The 11,492-nt window shown below is 40.5% G+C and overlaps 1 protein-coding gene across 2 annotated transcripts; it reads right to left on the bottom strand.

The window, feature by feature from the left end:
- Positions 1–6,090: 6,090 nt before the first annotated feature.
- On the bottom strand, positions 6,091–10,990 carry LOC139563201 (Iroquois homeobox protein 6a-like). 2 transcript variants are annotated; one of them, XM_071381545.1, is made up of 7 exons: positions 10,550–10,990; positions 9,417–9,680; positions 9,001–9,110; positions 8,410–8,705; positions 7,395–8,129; positions 7,073–7,184; positions 6,091–6,721 (listed from the first exon to the last, which is right to left on the bottom strand). In XM_071381545.1, the coding sequence occupies exons 1-6, from the start codon at positions 10,613–10,615 to the stop codon at positions 7,078–7,080; spliced, it is 1,578 nt and encodes a 525-aa protein (XP_071237646.1). In that variant the 5' UTR covers positions 10,616–10,990; the 3' UTR covers positions 6,091–6,721; positions 7,073–7,077. The 2 variants fall into 2 exon arrangements, with proteins under 2 accessions (XP_071237646.1, XP_071237645.1); XM_071381544.1 differs by having other exon boundaries at positions 7,082–7,184.
- Between the last annotated feature and the right edge of the window lie 502 nt (positions 10,991–11,492).

Genomic DNA, 11,492 nt, shown 5'->3' with positions numbered 1-11,492 from the left:
CCTTGAACCCCTATGAAAGAAGTGCTAAAACTAGCCTAACACATCCCTTCCTCTCCTCTCAGTCCAAAAAATAGATAATTTACCAGAGCCTTCTCTTTCTAAGATATTTATCTACAGTAGGACTGACCGTAAGATGCATTCTTGAAAGTTATAGTGGTAGGTAAGTTGAGCAAAAGGGGTAACTTGAGCCACCCTTGTTTCTAGGAAACCATACACAAAATGTATAATTTTACAAAATATTTAGGAAGAGGTAATCATTTCATGGAGTATGTGAAGGAAGAAATCACATGGAAAAAGTGGTAAGCAAGTTAGGTCCAAAAAACTGATTTTAACTAAGTCAAATTAATGTATTGTGTTAAAGGTTTCATTAGGTTTTTATCTATACCAAAATTTATCATTTTAAGATTGTACATTAGTTGGGGTCTCTATAAGCTTCAATATGAGGTCCTAAACCCAGCATGAAAGTGCATCCTTGTAGCTGTGTGGGGGTAATATAGTTCAAATGTTTGCCTTGGGGTAAGTTCAGTCAATATCCATGGAGCCAATGGGAAGTTGAGCAAATAGAACTGTTTTCTTCCCAGGCATAATGCAAGGCATTATTGCTGTGATATGAGGTAACAACAGGGCCAGGCTTATGTTAAAATTGTTTTAAAAAGTACAAAGTCTTTGTTAGGTATTAAGCCTGCGTTAAAAGATGATTCAAATGATTAAAAGACAAAAAAGCTATTGTGATTGTGTTGAATTGTGTTAGGAAAACAAAGATAGACTAGGGTTTTAAAAGGTAGTTATTATATACAGTGCATTCAGAAAGTATTCAGACCCCTTGACTTTTTCCAAATTTTGTTACCTTACAGCCTTATTCTAAAATGTATTAAATATTGTTTCTACCTCATCAATCTACACATACTACTCCATAACGACAAAGCAAAAACAGGTTTTTGGACATTTTTGCAAATGTATAAAAACAAAAAATGGAAATATCCCATTTACATAAGTATTCAGACCCTTTACTCAGTACTTTGTTGAAGTACCTTTGGCAGCGATTACAGCCTCGAGTCTTCTTGGGTATTACGGTACAAGCTTGGCACACCTACATTTGGGGAGCTTCTCCCATTCTTCTCAGCAGATCCTCTCAAGCTCTGTTAGGTTGGATGGGGAGTGTCGCTCACAGCTATTTTCAGGTCTCTCCAGAGATGTTCGATCGGGTGCAAGTCCAGGCTCTGGCTGGGCCACTCAAGGACATCCAGAGACTTTTCCCGAAGCCTCCTGCGTTGTTTTGGCTGTGTGCTTAGGGTCGTAGTCCTGTTGGAAGGTGAACCTTCTCCCCAGTCTGAGGTCCTGAGCGCTCTGGAGCAGGTTTTCTGTACTTTGCTCCGTTCATCTTTCCCTTGATCCTGACTAGTCTCCCAGTCCCTGCCGCCGAAAAACATCCCCACAGCATGATGCTGCCACAACCATGCTTCACAGTAGGTGCCAGGTTTCCTCCACATGTGATGCTTGGCATTCAGGCCAAAGAGTTCAATCTTTGTTTCATCAGACCAGAGAATTTTGTTTCTCATGGTCTGAGAGTCCTTTAGATGCCTTTTGACAAACTCTAAGCGGGCTGTCATGTGCCTTTTACTGAGGAGGTCTTCCATCTGGCGACTCTATCATAAAGGCCTGATTGGTGGAGTGCTGCAGAGATGGTTGTCCTTCTGGAAGGATCTTCCATATCTGGAGCTCTGTCAGAGTGACCATCAGTTTCTTAGTCACTTCCCTGACCAAGGCCCTTCTCCCACGATTGCTCAGTTTGGCCGGGCAGCCAGCTCATCATTAAGAATGATGGAGGCCACTGTGTTCCTGAGGATTTTCAATGCTGCAGAAATGTTTTGGTACCTTTCCCCAGATCTGTGCCTCGACACAATCCTGTCTCGGAGCTCTACGGACAATTCCTTTGACCGCATGGCTTGGTTTTTGTTCTGACATGCACTGTCAACTGTGGGACCTTATATAGACAGGTGTGTGCCTTTCCAAATCATGTCCAGTCAATTGAATTTACCACAGGTGGACTCCAATCAAGTTGTAGAAACATCTCAAGGATGATCAATGGAAACTGAACTTACCTGAGTTCAATTTTGAGTCTCATAGCAAAGGGTCTGAGTACTTATTTGAAACGGTTATTAACTGTCTTATGTTTTGCATGAATTTGCAAACATTTCGAAAACCTGTTTTCACTTTGTTATTGTAGGGTATTGTGTGCAGATTGCTGAGGATTAAATTATGATTTTTTTTTTTAGAATAAGGCTGTAACTTAACAAAATGTGGAAAAAGTCAAGGGGTCTGAATACCTTCCAAATGCACTGCATATACAGACATGTGTATGCGGCTTTAACATACCCTGTCCCGTGGCTCAACTTACCACATACCCGGTGTAAATTGTGCCAAAAGGCCACTTTTATGGAACAAGATATGTTTTCAAAACTGTAATTTTTACTTGAATTCTGATTATTTCCAGGGATACACAGCATACTGCAATATATGTAAATATATTGGTTAGAAATAATACTATATTTCCCTTGACAGAGTGATGCTGAATGTAAAAGATGGCTCAATTTACTCCACTCTTCCCTATAATCACATTTTAAAAGGCTATATTGAAAAGCAAAAAAAAGAGCTATAATTAATCCAAGTTCTTTGCATTCATATTTGTTCTTTTCCAGCGGCCAGCTAAGACTTGAAAAGACTGAAGACAATGTCCAAAAGGCCGTTGGCCTAGAAAAGGTCTTCAGTAGGAAAAAGCTTGACAGCAGGAGGTTAGACTGACTGCACACTTGTGGATAAATCAAGTGTTTTATGTAATCTGGTCACCAAGTGAGGCCTGCGCTCTACATGCACCGCGCGTAGCCTGCCCTGCGACTCTCGTGACACCGCAGGATGTCTCTCACTAATACAGTGTTTCCCAAACTCGGTCCTGGTGACCCCAAGGTGTGCACACTTTGTTTTTTTCCCTAGCACTACACAGATGATTCAAATAATCAACTCCTCATCAAGCTTTGATTACTTGAACCAGCGGTGTAGTGCTAGGGCAAAAGCCAAAAGCTGCACCCCTTGGGGTCCCCAGGACCGAGTTTGGGAAACGCTGCTCTAATAAGAGATGCTTGCGGCATTAAGTGATGATTTCTCATATCTCAGAGCCGAAGATAAGACGCTCATTTTGTCAAACCTATTTAAGTATTCATGTTTACTCTGAATCTTGTTTTTCATTTTTTCCCTTTATCATTAGAGATCAGGCTACCCAAATCTGTTTTGGATTAGGGAAGAGGCCTAGGCTACAACTAACCCCTCACCAAATGAAAAAGTAATCGGGAGGGTGGGAGGAACAAGTGTATTATGAGATGTATTAAGGCGATTTAGATGTGCATATAGGCTACCTAAGGAACTTATTGTTTTTACATACAACATTGTTTACAAGGACATATATTTCATTTGAATAAATATGTCTACTCAAAGATTAAAGATGTTGCACAAACATCCCTCTCATATTCGCCTAATACTCACATCTGAAATCAAATAATATTTTGCTTGAGCTATTTGGAGAACTTGTTTTGCATTGGCCTATAGCTTCACACGCATTGCTCCCACTCAAAAAATATTTGTATGTATTTGTGAAAAACATACATTTTGTGTTCTTTTATTTTGTCAGAATCCGACCTGAAACCTCAACAGGCCTCATTTAGGCCACAGTGAGGCCTCCTCTAGTCGTTCTGAGTTAGCAGCGTGTAAACAGTGTGTAAAACTGACTAATTGATCTATTAGCTGCAGAAGAGAAGACAGACGCTGGATGAGTTCGAGTCCACGCCATTATCTATGCTTTGCTTTCCCTGAGGTATACCGGTATAGTGGTAATCCCATTGCCCATGCATCATTACCTTCAATAATGTTTGGCAGCTTTTCTTTACAACCCCCGTTTTAATTAACTTTCCGCAAAATATTTAATACACAGCTATAGCCCACATCTTAATGTATGGGGATCCATCGGTGAGACGCGTGTCTATATGGTAAGTAATAGACGTATTATTAAACGAGACTAGGGAGATAATATTGTCCTCGATCAAATAGCCTAATGGACGCATCTTGTTTTTGTTAACGACTTGAGGTCTGTATGAATCTATAACGGAGAAAAATCACACAAAATACACTAGTAGTCCTAGCAGAGAGCTGTCATCCATGACGCTCACGAAACATGACGCAATATTAACTTTGCAGCACAATGAATTTGCAAAACCCATTTTTTTCATTAAACATGAATACCGGGATCTTTAAATTTGTGTCCATGTTATTCGCCCATCATGCCCTGGCTCAGATTTTTTTAATCAAAACAGTACTCAGAATATGATTCCCCAATATTATATTTAGAGAGATTTGCCGAAACATATCTTGCCTGGCTGTATGGACAGATTGCATTGAGTTGGTGATCTGGATGGATAATCTGAAATCACGGTCGGTTGACCTTTAATAAAATAAAACCACGTATCTGAACTGTCAGCAGATGTTCATCACGCACCTTCATTCTATCTGGCCTCGTGGGCAAAAAGTCCCTTTGATTTATTTTGAAGGGAAGGTTGTCTATATGAAGAGATGGAAATAGATTAATTGTCCTGAATAGTGTGGCAAAGTAGGCCCATTTGATGACAGGTATTAGATTTTCTAAAAGTGTTTTTAAGAGTTGATCAAAGTGTGTGTCTTCTGCTTATCTGTAAGTTACAGAGGAGGTTTTATGTTATTTAAAATGCTCAGTCATAGTCGATAAACAGAAAGAAACGTAACGACATTGTTATTACGCAGGCCTCTATGTAGGTCTATTTTGTGTGTGTGGACAACACAATAGGTCTAGGCCTACCTGTATGTTTATAATTTGATTACTAAATGCAAAGTCCATTGTAAAGACCATACCAGCTTAATTCATAAGAGACAGAGGAGACGATTGGAATAAAGATCGCAAAATATGATGTTATTATTGTCATCATAATTCCTCATCACGATATTTCCTAGGGAATTACGCCGAACCCTGTTACATTGAAGTCACATCATTGCATGCATTACTGAGGGGTCCCCCATCCCCATCCATAGGCCGGGCCTACAACGTTGACCACAGCCCCTTTCAATAGACCTAATACGAGAACTAATACTCTTATTACAAGCTCTAATCCTCCAAATCCGACCTGCAATAACGTTTATCTTTTGGTGGCTTCATTTGCATGCCTCTAAGCTGTGGGTCATTCGCAGCAGGTCACACCGTTATTTTGGTTTATGAGGTAGCATTTTCTTTTGGTCCACTGATAATAAAGTCTGCACAATATCCATCTCAGACTAGGCCCACATTTCTGCATTGCATTTGAGTGTTTTCAACAACATTTTGTTTAAAAGTTTTTCGAGTTTTCTACTGTGGAGTGAGCAATATGCTATGCGATACTACATGTCATGCCCATAATCATGTCAAATATAAACTATGAACTTTCTTATCATTTTCTGAAAATAACTTACTTCAAAGTTCAAGTTGAAAGGAATAAGAAACCAGTGCTTTCGTGTTAGTAGTTTTACGTATGATGACCAATTGCTTAGTTTCACAGGCCTAATACTTACTCATGTGTTATATCAATCAGTTATGAATGAAACGGGCCAGGCAAAAACAGTAGAACCAAAGTCTAACCCACACAAACCATGTGAATGTTCCCTTATGGGTTTGATACTACAAATGACCTTTTAATTAACACAAGTAAGTTATTGCGGCGGCTCCCTACACAGCGGACAAAGCGGCATTCATCCCGTATTCCTGCCTCGTTGCTTGTCTGAACAGTAACAAAGTGTTTGATGCCACAACTGATTAGATAATTACAATGGAGAGATGCTGTCCCCTTTCTTCCTGGTCTTGTAACGTTCATTCACGTTCTCTACTGAATTCTACTGATTTATGACCTTCCAACAATGTTCCACTATTATTCTCCACGTTAAGAAGATCAACTTTGATCTAGTGCAACAGTCTCAAAGGTGTTAATTGGCCGATTACCAATGTTAAGGTTCTGGAAATAATATTTACCCAAAAACGAGGAGTTCTTTAAAAAATTCATTCTTATAAAATATTTCATGAATGGCAAACACAGAATAAGCTCACAATTATCTTTGAGATGAACACACCACAATCAACAATTTCTCCAGGTCGACACACACACAATAGACAATTCCGATCCCAACTCAATAAATCCCACTCTTTTAGCGAACAGAAAGACCAACAACAAGCTAAGTATTTCCCCGTTAAATCAGGTAAAAATAGCACACAACCACAGTTGAAACAATACATGTAACAAAATATTTAAATTACACATACGAAATAAATAAATGAACAGTTGAGGAATCAAATAATAAATACACAAATAAATAAATAACATTGCTACACTACGATTGCCCATTGCATACATCATGAATTGACCGTCAGTTCCCATACCGTTGCATTTGAAAGTCTTGCATAAAGTCATCGTCAACACCATAAAAACAACGTTGTGCAAAATCATGGCAGCTTCCACAGTTTGGACAGGGCTCATCGAGCTTTGACTGCGGAGCGCCGCGGTTCCCAGGTGTAAGGTAGGTAGGATGTCCGATGCTCGTCATCCCAAGTCTTTATAGTGCATAGCCTAATACCGGCTAAATAAAAGTCCCACTGTGTAATGACTGCGTGTCCATCAACCTAAGGGGAAGAGAGAGAAAAAAGAAAAGCTCGTTAATTATTGATATCTATTACAATATCAACCCTCGTAAAAGAACATACCTTCTAATATAAAATCATTAGTCAAATGTAGAAGTATTTGCTTAACTATAGACTGACATATGTCTTCAGGTAATCCAATAACATATTCACTTTATAGACAAGATCACATATGTAATACCATCAACCTGTGTTAGTAGAGAAAAGTTTCAGTACAACTGGTGTAATCCAAATGATTGGATTAGCAGATGATGGTTAGATGCTTTGTTGAATAATATACAAGTTGAATGTGTGTGTGTGTGTGTATGTGTATGTGTGTGTGTGAAGGCTCACCTTCCTCACCTCTTCATCACAGGTCTGAAGGCAGTGACCTTGTCATCCTGCAGGGTCACACATGTGTCACTGAGTTCCGAGGGCTCTGTCTCTGCCTTCCCACTGGGGAATCCTAGACAACAACAGAAACCACACTGTAAAAAACTTGCTGCAGCCAGGTAATATTGCATTGTATAGCCATTTATTTGTCAATATTATTTTTGATAGTAGTGAAAGAGATGTGCATTTCTGAAACACATTTCAATATTGTATATCTTTACACTGGTAATTTCACAATTGCAATCGTTCAAAATTGAACACAAGTGTCACAACATGTACATACCTTCGATAGTGGAGTACTGGCATGAGTCTGAAAGCGCAGGATAGGAGGAACAGTGCAGTTGGAGGGCCTTGTGGTTGTAGCTGCCTGCACTATAGACCTTAGATTGCAACAAGGGGCCCTCCTGGAAAGGGTTCTCGGCATTGGATATGTTAGTAGGATCCTGGAGGCCCCTGAGGGGCCCACACTGTCCGGTACCAGTCACTGGTAGCCTGGTCCCCTGTAGCTGGCAGTCTCCCAGCATACTCCCTGTCCGGAGCTCTGGGGCCCCGTGGTGAGCAGAGCCCAGGATGACCCCCGTGGCCGCTGTACGCGCCAGAGACCAGATCCTCGGTTTGTCCCGGTCCGACACCTCGAAGTGTGACAGGGACACAGTGTGAGTGCCCGTGGGGATGGTGGTGGTGGTGGAGGGGGGCTTGCACTTCACCAGTGGATCAAGGAAGTCCGAGGGCATGGCGGGTAGAGAGGGCAGGGCGGGTAGGGTCCTGATACCACATGGGAATGAGTGGTGGAAGCTGTTGGGCAAGGAGAGGGAGAGCTCTGAGCTGCAGTCTCTCTTTGGAGGGCCTCCAGGGCCAACACCACCACCGGACATGGCCCTGTGGAGGTCCCTCTGTTCCTCAGGGCCCCTGGGGGCCATCTTCTCACAGTCACTGTCCAGCTTGTCACAGTCCTCGTCCTCCATGTCCTCCAGGTCACTCAGATGAAGGTCTTTCTCATCTTTACACTCACTGGAATCTGAATGATGAAATATACAGGAATATTACTGGTGATATTAGGAGTAGAAGCAGTATCATTTTCACTGGAATCTGAATTGTCAAATACACACAACATGATATGTGGAATAGTAGTGATATTCAGGAGCAGAAGCTGTCATTTTGATCAATTCACATTTTTTTGTTATTGTAGGTGATGTGGATTAGTTTAAGAGGAAGCAAGCTACTGTAAATCGTTGTGCAAAACTCTAAGATGTTTTTTAATATGCTTTGCTAGACGGAAGAGGGAAGAGGATGTGTACCTTTGGTGACACAATCTTGGTCACTTTTATCCAGGTCGTCCTTCCTGTCGTCCCCAGCCTTATTCTTTGGTGACCAGGTCATCTTGTTCTCCTTCTTTAGCCTCCTCCTGGCGTTGGCGAACCAGGTGGAAACTTGGGTGAGGGTCATTTTGGTGATGATGGCCAGCATGATCTTCTCCCCCTTGGTGGGGTAGGGATTTTTCCTGTGCTCGTACAGCCATGTCTTCAGGGTACTGGTGGTCTCACGTGTGGCATTCTTCCTCCTGGCTGACCCATTAAAGTCCATAGTCCCATACCTGGTAGTAATAGCAGACAACACATTAGCCGTTAGCAACGTTAGCATATAAACTCATAAACTATTCACCCAGACCCATGGCACTCCTGGAGTGTTGTCTGAAAAATAGACTATACAGCTCTGCTCTATCTAGCAGTATAGAGCTGCATATATTGTGACCTTTTGCTCTGGAAGTGTGTGATTCCTTGAATGTAAGTTATTACTCATGCATAACAGGGTGCTATATGGCTTTATTACACTAACAAGGAATAGCTGAGCTGATGCACTACAGATAAGGAATGTGTGGGGTTCCATACCTGTCATATTGGTACTGGCCCAGTGAGTGGTCATAAGGATAGTAGGTGGCAGGTTGACTTATGCCAGAATGCAGAGTGCCTGTGCCATCCTTCATTTCATACTGTGGATTCTGAAATAAGAAAACAACTTTATGAAGCACTTAGGTAACTTTATTTGTTTCTAAATATTGGAAACAAAGTTTATGTAAATTGTGTGCTACTTTACTCCTTTCCAAATTGAAACATAATAGGCTACTGGTAGCCTAAATATGAGTATTTTTAAAACTGCAAAGTCTATTCGACCCATCTATCAGGCAGACATGCTACTCAAAGTAATTTCAATAACGAAATAATTGGAGAGTAATTTTGATCAACATCCATCTTGATCGATCACATCCCAGCCACCCCCATTCACTATTAGATTAAACGGGATGTACCAGAGATGAGTAGATAGCAGCGGAGGGCTCGGCGCTGTAGGGGAAGTAGCTGGCATAGTTCTGGCTGGCGGCGGCCGCGGCAGCGTAGGGCGAGCTATACATCCCTAGTGCCGCGTTGAGCTCTGTCCGTGTGCTGGACAGGAGCCGGTTCTCGTAGGAAGGGCAGCAGAAGGTAGCAGGAGTCTGGGTACCGCTCGTCCCGTCAGAGACCGACCTGGAAATCGAATCGCAGCAAGTCGTACTGGGGTTTGCCGACACGAAAAACTGCATGAAGAGAATTGTGGAGGATAGACATGTCATTCGTGTTTGACGCATGAGCTCTGTTATATTCATATCTAGAATATATTTTGATATGGTTTTGAGATACAGGACAATTCAGGTAAGATGGAGACTAGCTATAAACGCGTGCTGTGTGTCTGCCTAATTTGATTAACAGTTTTAGAATCGCATTTTACATAATATCCAGGTGAAATCATAAGGTACCATTTTGGAAATAATGTGTTTCAGTTAATTTAGCTTTTTTATTTTATAGAAAAGGAATTCCCAAAGTATTCATACACTGCCTGACTAAGCTATTGTAGGTTACTGAAATTTGATGAAAACAAAGGATCTAAAACTTTTAATACTCTTAGAGGATAATAACTTATTTCTAGTTGAATCAAAGTTCTGAGAACTTTTATTGCATACATTTGTCCAGTTGTCCCCAAACAAATATATTTAAATGATAAATCCGTATGGCTAATTCACGTTTTCTAAATAATAGTAATTGTCAATACCAAATTCAGAGATCTCTGACTGAAAGATAAAGTTGGGAAGGTTCACTGTTAACTTCAAAGCGCAATTAGGCTACACAGCGGAGCTATAGCGTAGTCATAAACACAGGTCTTTTGTCAGATCAAAACAACACGTGAGTACATTCATAATTCAATTAAATTGGACCTGTGTTTATGTCTGTCGATATTTTGATTAAACAAAAGTGTCACCTGAAAATAGCTGTCAATATTCTGAAAGCAACCATTCAGTGCTGCATCTAGATTATAGAGTGAGCTGTTCAAATTAAAATAATGCTAGTTTGTTTACATATTTGTCACATTGAAATTGAGAGAGAAAAAAGCATGTTGATATTGTCTTACCTGTGAAGTTGCATTGTAAGGGTATCCAAACTGAGAGAAAGACATAGCTGCTTCTTTTGTTAACATCAGGAATATTCTTCACCCTTGATCGATTGTAACCAATTCTACTTCAAATCCACCTTCTTACACACATTTCCACGCACGGCCTCTCGCTCAATAATAGATGATTGCACTTAGGAGGGAGAGTTGAGGCTGGTACCAACAGCTGCAGATAGTTTTATATTTGAATAATCCCCCGAAGGAAATGATAAGAAAATGAAATTACGCGTCATTAAGTACAAAAATTGTTGTTGTATTAGCTAAAGAAGGCTTAAAGGATAACGTAAGACTTGCAAGATATGGACTCTGCTTGTGCTATTATTTGTGCCTCTATAGTTCTTTAGCATTCACCCATGCAAGGATATCAGTGTGACGTCATTGTAATCCCGGAACGACAGGACAGCAAGGATAGAATAATGTCTTTGCCAATCACATCTAACATCGCGTTTTCTTAAGGTGTTCTGTGCACTCCCCGTGTCCCCTCGGCTTTGTGCAGTAGTCTTCTTCACTTGCTTCACTGATAAGAGTATAAAGGAAAGGGGTTGTTTTGGTACAGTTATGGAACTGTCAGATAGATCAACGCTCTTGATGCGTATCATGTCCAATTATAAAATAATACCAACTGAAATGACCACCAAGCATATTTTGTTATTATTATGCGTAGAATAATACATATTTATTTGGACAATATTTGAACTGAAAGCCTTCAGTTGTGTTTTCTTTCATTTGGGATATCTGATTCTTTGCTATTTCTTATCAGCATCTTCATCATAAAATAATCATTTTAGTTAGTTAGTCTCATGTGCTCACTTGAACAATAATAATAATACATATTTATCCAAACAAATCCAATCTTCATTTGAAGACACTATACCTTACTCACTTATTCTGTATTTTTTACATT

The sequence above is a fragment of the Salvelinus alpinus genome, chromosome 33, assembly GCF_045679555.1.
Source record: "Salvelinus alpinus chromosome 33, SLU_Salpinus.1, whole genome shotgun sequence".
Lineage (NCBI taxonomy): Eukaryota > Metazoa > Chordata > Actinopteri > Salmoniformes > Salmonidae > Salvelinus > Salvelinus alpinus.
This window is presented reverse-complemented; position numbering and strand designations above follow the sequence as displayed.

Coding starts and splice junctions, on each gene's coding strand:
- LOC139563201 (XM_071381544.1), bottom strand. CDS start 10,615: ATGTTAACAAAAGAAGCAGCTATGTCTTTCTCTCAGTTTGGATACCCT. Junction 9,681..10,549: donor CTTACAATGCAACTTCACAG/GTAAGACAATAT, acceptor CTCTTCATGCAG/TTTTTCGTGTCGGCAAACCC. Junction 7,185..7,394: donor CCAGTACTCCACTATCGAAG/GTATGTACATGT, acceptor GTTGTTGTCTAG/GATTCCCCAGTGGGAAGGCA.